This window comes from Taudactylus pleione, unplaced genomic scaffold (genome assembly GCF_031769625.1).
Source record: "Taudactylus pleione unplaced genomic scaffold, aTauple2 ptg000990l, whole genome shotgun sequence".
Classification (NCBI taxonomy): Eukaryota; Metazoa; Chordata; class Amphibia; order Anura; family Myobatrachidae; genus Taudactylus; species Taudactylus pleione.
In genome coordinates this window covers 197672-215068 of record NW_028285391.1, presented here as the reverse complement: position 1 = coordinate 215068, position 17397 = coordinate 197672, and the positions used below count along the sequence as shown (strand labels likewise).

The 17397-nt window shown below is 47.0% G+C and overlaps 1 protein-coding gene across 1 annotated transcript in view; it reads left to right on the top strand.

The window, feature by feature from the left end:
* Positions 1-5428: 5428 nt before the first annotated feature.
* The window catches only part of LOC148454470 (olfactory receptor 52K1-like), a 98747-nt gene continuing 86778 nt past the window's right edge, over positions 5429-17397 (top strand). Inside the window, exon 1 of the mRNA XM_088460921.1 lies at positions 5429-5496. Coding sequence (XP_088317047.1) covers positions 5452-5496 — 45 coding nt within the window. The 5' untranslated portion in view covers positions 5429-5451. The remainder of the gene's footprint in view (positions 5497-17397) is intronic.

Below are 17397 nucleotides of genomic sequence, written 5' to 3'. Positions count from 1 at the left end.
AGCCCCGGAACATTGTGCACAGAGAGCACTGAGAGCCCCGGCACATTGTGCACAGAGAGCACTGAGAGCCCCGGCACATTGTGCACAGATAGCACTGAGAGACCCGGCACATTGTGCACAGAAAGGACTGAGAGCTCCGGCACATTGTGCACAGACAGCACTGAGATCCCCGGCACATTGTGCACAGACAGCACTGAGATCCCCGGCACATTGTGCACAGATAGCACTGAGAGCCCCAGCACATTGTGCACAGATAGCACTGAGATCCCCAGCACATTGTGCACAGGCAGCACACAGACAGCACTGAGAGCCTTGGCACATTGTGCACAGATAGCACTGAGAGCCCCGGCACATTGTGCACAGGCAGCACTGAGAGCCCCAGCACATTGTGCACAGATAGCACTGAGATCCCCAGCACATTGTGCACAGGCAGCACTGAGAGCCCCAGCACATTGTGCACAGGCAGCACTGAGAGCCCCGGCACATTGTACATAGGCTGCACTGAGAGCCCCAGCACATTGTGCACAGATTGCACTGAGATCCCCAGCACATTGTGCACAGGCAGCACTGAGAGCCCCGGCACATTGTGCACAGATAGCCCTGGCACATTGTGCACAGGCAGCACTGAGAGCCCCGGCACTTTGTGCGCAGGCAGCACTGAGAGCCCCGGTACATTGTACACAGGCAGCACTGAGAGCCCCGGCACATTGTGCACAGGCAGCACTGAGAGCCCCGGCACATTGTGCACAGATAGCACTGAGAGCCCCAGCACATTGTGCACAGGCAGCACTGAGATCCCCAGCACATTGTGCACAGGCAGCACTGAGAGCCCCAGCACATTGTGCACAGGCAGCACTGAGAGCCCCGGCACAGTGTGCACACATAGCACTGAGAGCCCCAGCACACTGTGCACAGAGAGCACTGAGAGCCCCGGCACACTGTGCACAGACAGCACTGAGAGTCCCGGCACACTGTGCACAGACAGCACTGAGAGCCCCGGCACACTGTGCACAGACAGCACTGAGAGCCCCAGTTCATTGTGCACAGGCAGCACTGAGAGCCCCGGCACATTGTGCACAGATAGCACTGAGATCCCCGACACATTGTGCACAGATAGCACTGAGAGCCCCGGCACATTGTGCACAGGCAGCACTGAGAGCCCCGGCACATTGTGCACAGGCAGCACTGAGACCCCCGGCACATTGTGCACAGGCAGCACTGAGAGCTCCAGCACATTGTGCACAGGCAGCACTGAGAGCCCCGGCACATTGTTCACAGGCAGCACTGAGAGCCCCGGCACACTGTGCACAGGCAGCACTGAGAGCCCCGGCACACTGTGCACAGATAGCACTGAGATCCCCGTAACACTGTGCACAGAGAGCACTGAGAGCCCCGGCACACTGTGCACAGACAGCACTGAGAGCCCCGCCACACTGTGCACAGACAGCACTGAGAGCCCCGGCACATTGTGCACAGGCAGCACTGAGAGCCCCGGCACATTGTGCACAGGCACCACTGAGAGCCCCGGCACATTGTGTACAGGCAGCACTGAGAGCCCCGGCACATTGTGCACAGGCAACACTGAGAGCCCCGGCACATTGTGCACTGATAGCACTGAGAGCCCCGGCGAGCCCCGGCACATTGTGCACAGATAGCACTGAGAGCCCCAGCACATTGTGCACAGGCAGCACTGAGAGCCCCGGCACATTGTGCATAGGCAGCACTGAGAGCCTCGGCACATTGTGCACAGGCAGCACTGAGATCCCCGGCACATTGTGCACAGGCAGCACTGAGAGCCCCGGCACATTGTGCACAGGCGGCATTGAGAGCCCCGGCACATTGTGCACAGGCGGCACTGAGAGCCCCGGCACATTGTGCACAGGTGGCACTGAGAGCCCCGGCACATTGTGCAATTGTGCACAGGCGGCACTGAGAGCCCCGGCACATTGTGCACAGCCGGCACTGAGAGCCCCGGCACATTGTGCACAGGCGGCACTGAGAGCCCCGGAAAATTGTGCACAGGCGGCACTGAGAGCCCCGGCACATTGTGCACAGGCCGCACTGAGAGCCCCAGCACATTGTGCACAGGCAGCACTGAGAGCCCCAGCACACTGTGCACAGGCAGCACTTAGAGCCCCGGCACATTGTGCACAGGCGGCACAGAGAGCCCCGGCACATTGTGCACAGGCAGCACTGAGAGCCCCGGCACATTGTGCACAGGCAGCACCGAGAGCCCCGGCACATTGTGCACAGGCGGCACTGAGAGCCCCGGCACTGCTGCTTACTGCACCTGCTGTCTGTGCTGATATGTGCCCCTGGAACGCAGAGTTGCTACCAGTGCTGCCGGGATGACACTAGCGACGGTGTGCTGATTTGCGCCCCTGGAACGCAGAGTTGCTACCAGTGCTGCCGGGATGACATTAGCGAAGGTGTGCTGATATGTGCCCCTGGAACGCAGAGTTGCTACCATCGCCCCCGGGATGACACTAGCGACGGTGTGCTGATATGCCCCCCTGGAACGCAGAGTTGCTACCAGCACCCCCGGGATGACACTAGCGACAGTGTGCTGATATGCGCCCCTGGAACGCAGAGTTGCTACCAGCGCCGCCGGGATGACATTAGCGAAGGTGTGCTGATATGTGCCCCTGGAACGCAGAGTTGCTACCATCGCCCCCGGGATGACACTAGCGACGGTGTGCTGATATGCCCCCCTGGAATGCAGATTTGCTACCAGCACCCCCGGGATGACACTAGCGACAGTGTGCTGATATGTGCCCCTGGAACGCAGAGTTGCTACCAGCGCCGCCGGGATGACACTAGCGACGGTGTGCTGATATGCCCCCCTGGAATGCAGAGTTGCTACCAGAACCACCGGGATGACACTAGTGATGGTGTGCTGATATGTGCCCCTGGAACGCAGAGTTGCTACCAGTGTCGCTGGGATGGTACTGGCACCAGTTGGTGACAAACGCTTCAGGGGTAGGAAGCGCTCCATGCTGCGCAGATGGTACAAGCAGCACGTGTGGATGAGATGTAGGAGGAGCCACCTGGATGGAGTAAACGGCACACACAAAACACAGATAGTCTGACTCTATATAACCGGCATGGTGTGCAGGGCTGGCTGGAATTTATAGAAACAGGGCCCAACCAGAGCACGTCTCCATAATGACAGATTATTGAGCACCTGGACTGTGTTTAGACAGGAGAATCAATCAGTGTGCACCTGATGCTGCACAAATTAGTGCTGTGCCTCAGGCTGGAAACTGCAGATCCTAACAGTGGGCCTGATTCAGAGCTGAACGCTCTGATCAGAGCGCTCACTCTGAATCAGGGCCCTCCTACCTTTTTTTCGGAGCGTCCTCATGGACGCTCGCATAGCTGTGGGTTACCACCCACAGCTATAGCGAGCATCCATGATGATGGTCGCGATGGTCTTGACCATCGCAACCATCGGGCTTGTGACGGAGACCCTGCGGTAGGGTCTCACTGCCGCAAGCCCTAGAGTGATTTTGGCTCTATCAGAGCCAAAATCACTTCCACTGACATCACTAGTGATGTCAGTGGGGCTGGCTTGAGACGGTAGGCGTTCCCATGGGAACACCTGCGTCTGGCAGGCACGCCCCCGGCACGCCCACCAAAGGGGGCGTGCTGTCAATCAACATCGACAGCACGCCCCCTTTGGTGCGAGACCCGGAGCGATGGTGAGCCCTTCGCTTGCCGGGTCTCGCGCATGCGCACGACGGAGCTCCCTCCGTCGTGCGCATGCGCAGTGGGGAACATCGACACGCTTGCGAGCGTCCTGCTGCTCGCGAGCGGGTCTGAATGACCCCCAGTGTCCTTCTCACTGCACTGATTTGTGATCATGGAAATTGAAATCATTGTGGCCAACACTGTTCTGCTGAAAGCCAGAGAAGAAACCCTTGGTGAATCCAACCCACATTGAGGACGTGCCAAACAGTATACAGAATCCTTTTCTATATTGAAAAGATACATATAAGTATATGGGGCCTATTCATTAACTGTAAAAATTCAATGGAGATAATTAGCTTTAGAACTCTCATGGAGTTCTAGCTAATTATAGGTGGAATTCATCATTCCACCTCTCCATAAGTATCTATTCCGGTACCTGTCATTTTTGCGATGACAGCTTTTCTGGAAATAGATACTTTTCCCTCTCTACACTACCTTATCGCGTCTGGAAACGGTGCTGCGCATGCGCTGTTACATCTGTAAAACCAGCGCATGCGCAGCACTGCCTACAGATGCGTTAAGTTTCGTACCCCCCCCGACCCCCCCCCCACCCCTGTCCGCTCACCTTCCCCCCCCCTGACTTACCTGTCCGCGCACCAACCTCCGGCTCCGTCCTGCTGGTCTGTCATGTGGTTTCCCAGCAGGCCACATGACAGATTAGAAAAAAAATAAAACTTTTTTTTTTCTTTTTCTAAACTTTCTTGTGCTCTGCTGGGGAACACACATGACAGACCAGCAGGACGGAGCCTGAGGACGGAGCAGAGCGCCGGAGGGACTCGTCGGGGGACCTGCACACGCGGATACAGGTAAGTGGATTCTGCTATTCGCCACCTCACAGTGGCGAATAGAAACTGCATCAAATTCCGAAAATTCATAATTTTCGGAATTTGATGAATACCACAATTTCCACATCCCCATACTAATGTACTAATGTACCCATACTAATGTACTAATGTACCCATACTAATGTACTAATGTATGGGGAGTGTGGAAATTAACGCAGGGGAACTTAGCAAGGAGATATCTGTGATATCTCCTGTGTTAAGTCTGTTCATGAATACCAAAATAACGTTATTTAAGGAAAATGTCCTTAAAAACATTATTTTAGTGTTGATGAGTAGGCCCCTATATCTGATACATACATCACTCCAAGGTGACTAGAAATCTAGCGCCCTGACTCACATCTTATCTACTTGTTTATTCTTTGATCTTTAGGATGATCATTTTGATGTGAATAGGTGGCAGCAATGTTTCTTTGTATTGAGCGCCCTAAACCTCTTATATATCATTCAGATCTTTGTATGTGTCAGCGCAGGGTGTTCTCCAGGTGTTCTGGTTTCCTTCCATCTGATGAATGAATAAAGATTTCCCTGCAAAGTGCTGTGTAATATGTGTTTTCTATAAAAATAACTGATAATAATAATAATAATAATAATAATAGTATAATGTTGTTATGAGACCTGTACCCTGGTATAAATGTTCCGTGTGCTCATTAGAAATAGTCCCTTAGAACAGCACAGGCCGTCAGCTTCAGGGACTCACTGATCATCCACGGCAGCCTGAGAGCTGAGCCCCATTATCTCAGGGGCATCAGTCCAGCGGGAACCTGCATCCACATCGGAGTAAACAGATCAGGACTATAAATGTCCGGTGCCACCATGTAACCCGTACCCCATCTCTCATCACCTGTGAGGGGCTGTTATGTCTCCGCTCCCAGCACGGAAAACACAATATACTTACTATGAGGTGAGAAAGTTACACTTCTATAGCTCCTTATATATTGCTATACCTGCTATGTCATTGGGGTTACCTACTAACACAGGGGTAACGTCTTATACTGTATGCAGGGAGAGATGTGTTCCTATAGTGTAACCTTCTATAGTGTAACCAGAGCTAAGTGCTGGCTGATTGCTGAGGATTATACACATTTGTAATAAATGACCCAATTGTCTGATTGTGTCAAGTTCTGATCTGCAAGATACTTATTTACTAACAATTACTTCTATAGCGCCTGCAAATTCCATTGCGCATTAAAATTGGTAACAAAAGAGGAAGAGGGCCCTGCTCGCAAGATTACAATCTACAGGATATGATGTATTATACATTATTACATCTCAGGACATGATATCACACAGGCTGATCTGCAATATACAAAGTCTTACTGTATACATTATTACAGCTCAGGACAGGATATCCCACAGGCTGATCTGCAATATACAAAGTACTATACATTATTACAGCTCAGGACATGATATCACACAGGGTGATCTGCAATATGCGATGTATTATACATTATTACAGCTCAGGACATGATATCACACAGGCTGATCTGCAATATGTGATGTATTATACATTATTACAGCTCAGGACAGGATATCACACAGGCTGATCTGCAATATACAAAGTCTTATACATTATTACAGCTCGGGACAGGATATCACACAGGCTGATCTGCAATATGCGATGTATTATACATTATAACAGCTCAGGACAGGATATCACACAGGCTGATCTGCAATATACAAAGTCTTACTGTATACATTATTACAGCTCAGGACAGGATATCACACAGGCTGATCTGCAATATACAAAATATTATACATTATTATAGCTAAGGACAGGATATCACACAGGCTGATCAGCAATATACAAAGTACTATACATTATTACAGCTCAGGACATGATATCACACAGGGTGATCTGCAATATACAAAGTGTTATACATTATTACAGCTCAGGACAGGATATCACACAGGCTGATCTGCAATATACAAAGTACTGTACATTATTACATCTCAGGACATGATATCACACAGGCTGATCTGCACTATATGATGTATTATACATTATTACAGCTCAGGACATGATATCACACAGGCTGATCTGCACTATATGATGTATTATACATTATTACAGCTCAGGACATGATATCACACAGGCTGATCTGCACTATACAAAGTACTATACATTATTACAGCTCAGGACAGGATATCACACAGGGTGATCTGCAATATACTAAGTACTATACATTATTACAGCTCAGGACATGATACCACACAGGCTGATCTGCAATATACAAAGTCAAACATTATTACAGCTCAGGACAGGATATCACACAGGCTGATCTGCAATATACTAAGTACTGTACATTATTACAGCTCAGGACAGGATATCACACAGTCTGATCTGCAATATACAAAGTCTTATACATTATTACATCTCAGGACATGATATCACACAGGCTGATCTGCAATATACTAAGTACTGTACATTACTACATCTAAGGACATGATATCACACAGGCTGATCTGCAATATACAAAGTACTATACATTATTACAGCTCAGGACAGGATATCACAGAGGCTGATCTGCAATATACAAAGTGTTATACATTATTACAGCTCAGGACAGGATATCACACAGGGTGATCTGCAATATACAAAGTGTTATACATTATTACAGCTCAGGACAGGATATCACACAGGCTGATCTGCAATATACAAAGTACTATACATTATTACAGCTCAGGACAGGATATCACACAGGCTGATCTGCAATATACAAAGTACTATACATTATTACAGCTCAGGACATGATATCACACAGGCTGATCTGCAATATACAATGTCTTATACCTTATTACAGCTCAGGACAGGATATCACACAGGCTGATCTGCAATATACAAAGTACTGTACATTATTACAGCTCAGGACAGGATATCACACAGGCTGATCTGCAATATACAAAGTACTATACATTATTACAGCTCAGGACAGGATATCACACAGGCTGATCTGCAATATACAAAGTACTATACATTATTACAGCTCAGGACAGGATATCACACAGGCTGATCTGCAATATACAAAGTACTATACATTATTACAGCTCAGGACAAGATATCACACAGGCTGATCTGCAATATACAATGTCTTATACATTATTACAGCTCAGGACAGGATATCACACAGGCTGATCTGCAATATACAAAGTACTATACATTATTACAGCTCAGGACAGGATATCACACAGGCTGATCTGCAATATACAAAGTACTATACATTATTACAGCTCAGGACAGGATATCACACAGGGTGATCTGCAATATACAAAGTACTATACATTATTACATCTCAGGACAGGATATCACACAGGCTGATCTGCAATATACAAAGTACTATACATTATTACATCTCAGGACAGGATATCACACAGGCTGATCTGCAATATACAAAGTACTATACATTATTACAGCTCAGGACAGGATATCACACAGGCTGATATGCAATATACAAAGTACTATACATTATTACAGCTCAGGACAGGATATCACACAGGCTGATCTGCAATATACAAAGTATTATACATTATTACATCTCAGGACAGGATATCACACAGGCTGATCTGCAATATACAAAGTACTATACATTATTACAGCTCAGGACAGGATATCACACAGGCTGATATGCAATATACAAAGTGTTATACATTATTACAGATCAGGACATGATATCACACAGACTGATCTGCAATATACAAAGTACTATACATTATTACAGCTCAGGACAGGATATCACACAGGCTGATCTGCAATATACTAAGTCTTATACATTATTACAGCTCAGGACAGGATATCACACAGGCTGATATGCAATATACAAAGTGTTATACATTATTACAGATCAGGACATGATATCACACAGACTGATCTGCAATATACAAAGTACTATACATTATTACAGCTCCGGACATGATATCACACAGGCTGATATGCAATATACAAAGTACTATACATTATTACAGCTCAGGACAGGATATCACACAGGCTGATCTGCAATATACAAAGTATTATACATTATTACAGCTCAGGATTGGATATCACACAGGCTGATCTGCAATATACAAAGTACTATACATTATTACAGCTCAGGATTGGATATCACACAGGCTGATCTGCAATATACAAAGTACTATACATTATTACAGCTCGGGATATGATATCACACAGGCTGATCTGCAATATACAAAGTACTATACATTATTACAGCTCAGGACAGGATATCACACAGGCTGATCTGCAATATACAAAGTACTATACATTATTACAGCTCAGGACATGATATCACACAGGCTGATCTGCAATATACAAAGTACTATACATTATTACAGCTCAGGACAGGATATCACACAGTCTGATCTGCAATATACAAAGTACTATACATTATTACAGCTCAGGACATGATATCACACAGGCTGATCTGCAATATACAAAGTACTATACATTTTTACAGCTCGGGACATGATATCACACAGACTGATCTGCAATATGTGATGTATTATACATTACTACAGCTCAGGACAGGATATCACACAGGCTGATCTGCAATATACAAAGTACTATACATTATAACAGCTCAGGACAGGATATCACACAGGCTGATCTGCAATATACAAAGTACTATACATTATAACAGCTCAGGACATGATATCACACAGGCTGATCTGCAATATACAAAGTACTATACATTATTACAGCTCAGGACAGGATATCACACAGGCTGATCTGCAATATGTGATGTATTATACATTATTACAGCTCAGGACAGGATATCACACAGGCTGATCTGCAATATACAACTCGGGACATGATATCACACAGGCTGATCTGCAATATACTAAGTATTATACATTATTACAGCTCAGGACAGGATATCACACAGGCTGATCTGCAATATGTGATGTATTATACATTATTACAGCCAAGGACAGGATATCACACAGGCTGATCTGCAATATACAACTCGGGACATGATATCACACAGGCTGATCTGCAATATACTAAGTATTATACATTATTACAGCTCAGGACAGGATATCACACAGGCTGATCTGCAATATACAAAGTACTATACATTATTACAGCTCAGGACAGGATATCACACAGGCTGATATGCAATATACAAAGTGTTATACATTATTACAGATCAGGACATGATATCACACAGACTGATCTGCAATATACAAAGTACTGTACATTATTACAGCTCAGGACAGGATATCACACAGGCTGATCTGCAATATACAAAGTACTGTACATTATTACAGCTCAGGACAGGATATCACACAGACTGATCTGCAATATACAAAGTACTATACATTATTACAGCTCAGGACAGGATATCACACAGGTTGATCTGCAATATACAAAGTACTATACATTATTACAGCTCAGGACAGGATATCACACCGGCTGATATGCAATAAACAAAGTGTTATACATTATTACAGATCAGGACATGATATCACACAGTCTGATCTGCAATATACAAAGTACTATACATTATTACAGCTCAGGACAGGATATCACACAGGCTGATATGCAATATACAAAGTGTTATACATTATTACAGATCAGGACAGGATATCACACAGGCTGATCTGCAATATACAAAGTACTATACATTATTACAGCTCAGGACATGATATCACACAGGGTGATCTGCAATATACAAAGTACTATACATTATTACAGCTCAGGACATGATATCACACAGTCTGATCTGCAATATACAAAGTATTATACATTATTACAGCTCAGGACAGGATATCACACAGACTGATCTGCAATATACAAAGTATTATACATTATTACAGCTCAGGACAGGATATCACACAGGCTGATCTGCAATATACAAAGTACTGTACATTATTACAGCTCAGGACAGGATATCACACAGGCTGATCTGCAATATACAAAGTCTTATACATTATTACAGCTCAGGACAGGATATCACACAGACTGATCTGCAATATACAAAGTACTATACATTATTACAGCTCAGGACAGGATATCACACAGACTGATCTGCAATATACAAAGTATTATACATTATTACAGCTCAGGACAGGATATCACACAGGGTGATCTGCAATATACAAAGTACTATACATTATTACAGCTCAGGACATGATATCACACAGTCTGATCTGCAATATACAAAGTACTATACATTATTACAGCTCAGGACAGGATATCACACAGGCTGATCTGCAATATACAAGGTAATATACATTATTACAGCTCAGGACAGGATATCACACAGGCTGATCTGCAATATACAAAGTACTGTACATTATTACAGCTCAGGACAGGATATCACACAGGCTGATCTGCAATATACAAAGTATTATACATTATTACAGCTCAGGACAGGATATCACACAGGCTGATCTGCAATATACAACGTCTTATACATTATTACAGCTCAGGACAGGATATCACACAGGGTGATCTGCAATATACAAAGTACTGTACATTATTACAGCTCAGGACAGGATATCACACAGGGTGATCTGCAATATACAAAGTACTATACATTATTACAGCTCAGGACATGATATCACACAGGGTGATCTGCAATATACAAAGTACTATACATTATTACAGCTGAGGACAGGATATCACACAGGCTGATCTGCAATATACTAAGTACTATACATTATTACAGCTCAGGACAGGATATCACACAGGCTGATCTGCAATATACAAAGTACTATACATTATTACAGCTCAGGACAGGATATCACACAGGCTGATCTGCAATATACAAAGTACTATACATTATTACAGCTCAGGACATGATATCACACAGGCTGATCTGCAATATGTGATGTATTATACATTATTACAGCTCAGGACAGGATATCACACAGGCTGATCTGCAATATGTGATGTATTATACATTATTACAGCTCAGGACAGGATATCACACAGACTGATCTGCAATATACAAAGTATTATACATTATTACAGCTCAGAACAGGATATCACACAGGCTGATCTGCAATATACAAAGTATTATACATTATTACAACTCGGGACAGGATATCACACAGGCTGATCTGCAATATGCGATTTATTATACATTATTACAGCTCAGGACAGGATATCACACAGTCTGATCTGCAATTTGTGATGTATTATACATTATTACAGCTCTGGACATGATATCACACAGTCTGATCTGCAATATGCGATGTATTATACATTATTACAGCTCAGGACAGGATATCACACAGTCTGATCTGCAATATGTGATGTATTATACATTATTACAGGCGCTCAGGACAGGATATCACACAGGGCTGGATGTATTAAGTATAATAAAGTGAGGTGCGCTATTTAGCAGAAGTTGCCCTGTATAGAAACTTGCAGCTGACAAACAAGGGGCTCAAACACCCTCAAAAAAACATAAAAATAGTGAAAGTGTCTGCGCCAGTATCTATACAATGATCCCCAAGGCTGTGAGATATAAACAATTAAAATGATTTATTCAATAAACATGTGATATGCAGTTCATCCCTTTAAAACACATGATTAAATAGTGTACAGTATTGCCATCTGTAATAATATGACTGGAGATAATACAATTAGAGATGAGCGGGTTGAGTTCTCAGAGAACCGAGGCCACCCGAATTTAGCATAACCAAGTCGAATCCAAGCAGGCTCGGAGGTTCCCGCCTTACTCGGTTCTTGAAACCGAGGCAAAACCATAGAGATGGAAATCTCGCGGTTCGCAAGCTTTCGTCTCTATGATCAATGTAGTATATAAGGGACCACGCGACAGACGCCATTTCCACTCCGGCTGTGTAAAGAGAACAGGTAGGGTGGGTAGTGTAGGGCTGGGAGAGTACTGGTGCTATCTGCTCTGTCCTGGGCTGGTGACTGCTGATCCATTCTGGTCTCTGGTCACGGTGCTGTCACTGTCATTGTGCTGTCTGTGCTGATCCATTCTGGTCTCTGGTCACGGTGCTGTCACTATCACTGTGCTGTCTGTGCTGATCCATTCTGGTCTCTGGTCACGATGCTGTCACTATCACTGTGCTGTCTGTGCTGATCCATTCTGGTCTCTGGTCACGGTGCTGTCACTGTCACTGTGCTGTCTGTGCTGATCCATTCTGGTCTCTGGTCACGGTGCTGTCTGTGCTGATCCATTCTGGTCTCTGGTCACGGTGCTGTCTGTGCTGATCCATTCTGGTCTCTGGTCACGGTGCTGTCACTATCACTGTGCTGTCTATGCTGATCCATTCTGGTCTCTGGTCACGGTGCTGTCACTATCACTGTGCTGTCTATGCTGATCCATTCTGGTCTCTGGTCACGGTGCTGTCACTGTCATTGTGCTGTCTGTGCTGATCCATTCTGGTCTCTGGTCACGGTGCTGGTCTCTGGTCACGGTGCTGTCACTGTCACTGTGCTGTCTGTGCTGATCCATTCTGGTCTCTGGTCACGGTGCTGTCACTGTCATTGTGCTGTCTGTGCTGATCCATTCTGGTCTCTGGTCACGGTGCTGTCACTATCACTGTGCTGTCTGTGCTGATCCATTCTGGTCTCTGGTCATGGTGCTGTCACTGACACTGTGCTGTCTGTGCTGATCCATTCTGGTCTCTGGTCACGGTGCTGTCACTGTCACTGTGCTGTCTGTGCTGATCCATTCTGGTCTCTGGTCACGGTGCTGGTCTCTGGTCACGGAGCTGTCACTATCACTGTGCTGTCTGTGCTGATCCATTCTGGTCTCTGGTCACGGTGCTGTCACTGTCATTGTGCTGTCTGTGCTGATCCATTCTGGTCTCTGGTCACGGTGCTGTCACTATCACTGTGCTGTCTGTGCTGATCCATTCTGGTCTCTGGTCACGGTGCTGTCACTATCACTGTGCTGTCTGTGCTGATCCATTCTGGTCTCTGGTCATGGTGCTGTCACTATCACTGTGCTGTCTGTGCTGATCCATTCTGGTCTCTGGTCATGGTGCTGTCACTATCACTGTGCTGTCTGTGCTGATCCATTCTGGTCTCTGGTCACGGTGCTGTCACTATCACTGTGCTGTCTGTGCTGATCCATTCTGGTCTCTGGTCACGGTGCTGTCACTGTCATTGTGCTGTCTGTGCTGATCCATTCTGGTCTCTGGTCTTGGTGCTGTCACTGTCACTGTGCTGTCTGTGCTGATCCATTCTGGTCTCTGGTCACGGTGCTGTCACTATCACTGTGCTGTCTGTGCTGATCCATTCTGGTCTCTGGTCACGGTGCTGTCACTATCACTGTGCTGTCTGTGCTGATCCATTCTGTCTCTGGTCACGGTGCTGTCACTATCACTGTGCTGTCTGTGCTGATCCATTCTGGTCTCTGGTCACGGTGCTGTCACTGTCATTGTGCTGTCTGTGCTGATCCATTCTGGTCTCTGGTGATGGTGCTGTCACTGTCATTGTGCTGTCTGTGCTGATCCATTCTGGTCTCTGGTCACGGTGCTGTCACTGTCATTGTGCTGTCTGTGCTGATCCATTCTGGTCTCTGGTCACGGTGTTGTCACTATCACTGTGCTGTCTGTGCTGATCCATTCTGTCTATGGTCACGGTGCTGTCACTATCACTGTACTGTCTGTGCTGATCCATTCTGGTCTCTGGTCATGGTGCTGTCACTGTCTTTGTGCTGTCTGTGCTGATCCATTCTGGTCTCTGGTCACGGTGCTGTCACTGTCATTGTGCTGTCTGTGCTGATCCATTCTGGTCTCTGGTCACGGTGCTGTCACTGTCACTGTGCTGTCTGTGCTGATCCATTCTGGTCTCTGGTCACGGTGCTGTCACTGTCATTGTGCTGTCTGTGCTGATCCATTCTGGTCTCTGGTCACAGTGCTGTCACTGTCATTGTGCTGTCTGTGCTGATCCATTCTGGTCTCTGGTCACGGTGCTGTCACTGTCATTGTGCTATCTGTGCTGATCCATTCTGGTCTCTGGTCACGGTGCTGTCACTATCACTGTGCTGTCTGTGCTGATCCATTCTGGACTCTGGTCATGGTGCTGTCACTATCACTGTGCTGTCTGTGCTGATCCATTCTGGTCTCCGGTCACGTTGCTGTCACGGTCGTTGTGCTGTCTGTGCTGATCCATTCTGGTCTCTGGTCATGGTGCTGTCACTGTCACTGTGCTGTCTGTGCTGATCCATTCTGGTCTGGTCACAGTGCTCTCACTATCACTGTGCTGTCTGTGCTGATCCATTCTGGTCTCTGGTCATGGTGCTGTCACTATCACTGTGCTGTCTGTGCTGATCCATTCTGGTCTCTGGTCACGGTGCTGTCACTATCACTGTGCTGTCTGTGCTGATCCATTCTGGTCTGGTCACAGTGCTGTCACTATCACTGTGCTGTTTGTGCTGATCCATTCTGGTCTCTGGTCACAGTGCTGTCACTATCACTGTGCTGTCTGCTGATCCATTCTGGTCTCTGGTCACGGTGCTGTCACTATCACTGTGCTGTCTGTGCTGATCCATTCTGGTCTCTGGTCATGGTGCTGTCACTATCATTGTGCTGTCTGTGCTGATCCATTCTGGTCTCTGGTCACGGTGCTGTCACTATCACTGTGCTGTCTGTGCTGATCCATTCTGGTCTCTGGTCACGGTGCTGTCACTATCACTGTGCTGTCTGCTGATCCATTCTGGTCTCAGGTCACGGTGCTGTCACTATCACTGTGCTGTTTGTGCTGATCTATTCTGGTCTCTGGTCACAGTGCTGTCACTATCACTGTGCTGTCTGCGCTGATCCATTCTGGTCTCTGGTAACGGTGCTGTCACTGTCACTGTGCTGTCTGGTGATCCATTCTGGTCTCTGGTCACGGTGCTTCACTATCACTGTGCTGTCTGCTGATCCATTCTGGTCTCTGGTCATGGTGCTGTCACTATCACTGTGCTGTCTGCTGATCCATTCTGGTCTCTGGTCACGGTGCTGTCACTGTCATTGTGCTATCTGTGCTGATCCATTCTGGTCTCTGGTCACGGTGCTGTCACTATCATTGTGCTGTCTGTGCTGATCCATTCTGGACTCTGGTCATGGTGCTGTCACTCTCACTGTGCTGTCTGTGCTGATCCATTCTGGTCTCTGGTCACGTTGCTGTCACGGTCGTTGTGCTGTCTGTGCTGATCCATTCTGGTCTCTGGTCACGGTGCTGTCACTGTCACTGTGCTGTCTGCTGATCCATTCTTGTCTCTTGTCACGGTGCTGTCACTATCACTGTGCTGTCTGTGCTGATCCATTCTGGTCTGGTCACATTGCTCTCACTATCACTGTGCTGTCTGTGCTGATCCATTCTGCTCTCTGGTCACGGTGCTGTCACTATCACTGTTCTGTCTGTGCTGATCCATTCTGGTCTGGTCACATTGCTCTCACTATCACTGTGCTGTCTGTGCTGATCCATTCTGGTCTCTGGTCACAGTGCTGTCACTATCACTGTGCTGTCTGCTGATCCATTCTGGTCTCTGGTCACAGTGCTGTCACTATCACTGTGCTGTCTGTGCTGATCCATTCTGGTCTCTGGTCACAGTGCTGTCACTATCACTGTGCTGTCTGCTGATCCATTCTGGTCTCTGGTCATGGTGCTGTCACTATCACTGTGCTGTCTGCTGATCCATTCTGGTCTCTGGTCATGGTGCTGTCACTATCACTGTGCTGTCTGCTGATCCATTCTGGTCTCTGGTCACGGTGCTGTCACTATCACTGTGCTGTCTGTGCTGATCCATTCTGGTCTGGTCACGGTGCTGTCACTATCACTGTGCTGTCTGTGCTGATCCATTCTGGTATCTGGTCACGGTGCTGTCACTGTCACTGTGCTGTCTGTGCTGATCGATTCTGGTCTGGTCACGGTGCTGTCACTATCACTTTGCTGTCTGTGCTGATCCATTCTGGTCTCTGGTCACGGTGCTGTCACTGTCACTGTGCTGTCTGTGCTGATCCATTCTGGTCTCTGGTCACAGTGCTGTCACTATCACTGTGCTGTCTGTGGTGATCCATTCTGGTCTCTAGTCACGGTGCTGTCACTGTCATTGTGCGGTCTGTGCTGATCCATTCTGGTCTCTGGTCACGGTGCTGTCACTGTCATTGTGCTGTCTGTGCTGATCCATTCTGGTCTCTGGTCACGGTGCTGTCACTATCACTGTGCTGTCTGTGCTGATCCATTCTGGTCTCTGGTCACGGTGCTGTCACTATCACTGTGCTGTCTGTGCTGATCCATTCTGGTCTCTGGTCACGGTGCTGTCACTATCACTGTGCTGTCTGTGCTGATCCATTCTGGTCTCTGGTCACGGTGGTGTCACTGTCATTGTGCTGTCTGTGCTGATCCATTCTGGTCTCTGGTCACGGTGCTGTCACTGTCATTGTGCTGTCTGTGCTGATCCATTCTGGTGTCTGATCACGGTGCTGTCACTATCACTGTGCTGTCTGTGCTGATCCATTCTGGTCTCTGGTCACGGTGCTGTCACTATCACTGTGCTGTCTGTGCTGATCCATTCTGGTCTCTGGTCACAGTGCTGTCACTATCACTGTGCTGTCTGTGGTGATCCATTCTGGTCTCTAGTCACGGTGCTGTCACTGTCATTGTGCTGTCTGTGCTGATCCATTCTGGTCTCTGGTCACGGTGCTGTCACTGTCAATGTGCTGTCTGTGCTGATCCATTCTGGTCTCTGGTCACGGTGCTGTCACTATCACTGTGCTGTCTGTGCTGATCCATTCTGGTCTCTGGTCACGGTGCTGTCACTATCACTGTGCTGTCTGTGCTGATCCATTCTGGTCTCTTCTCACAGTGCTGTCACTATCACTGTGCTGTCTG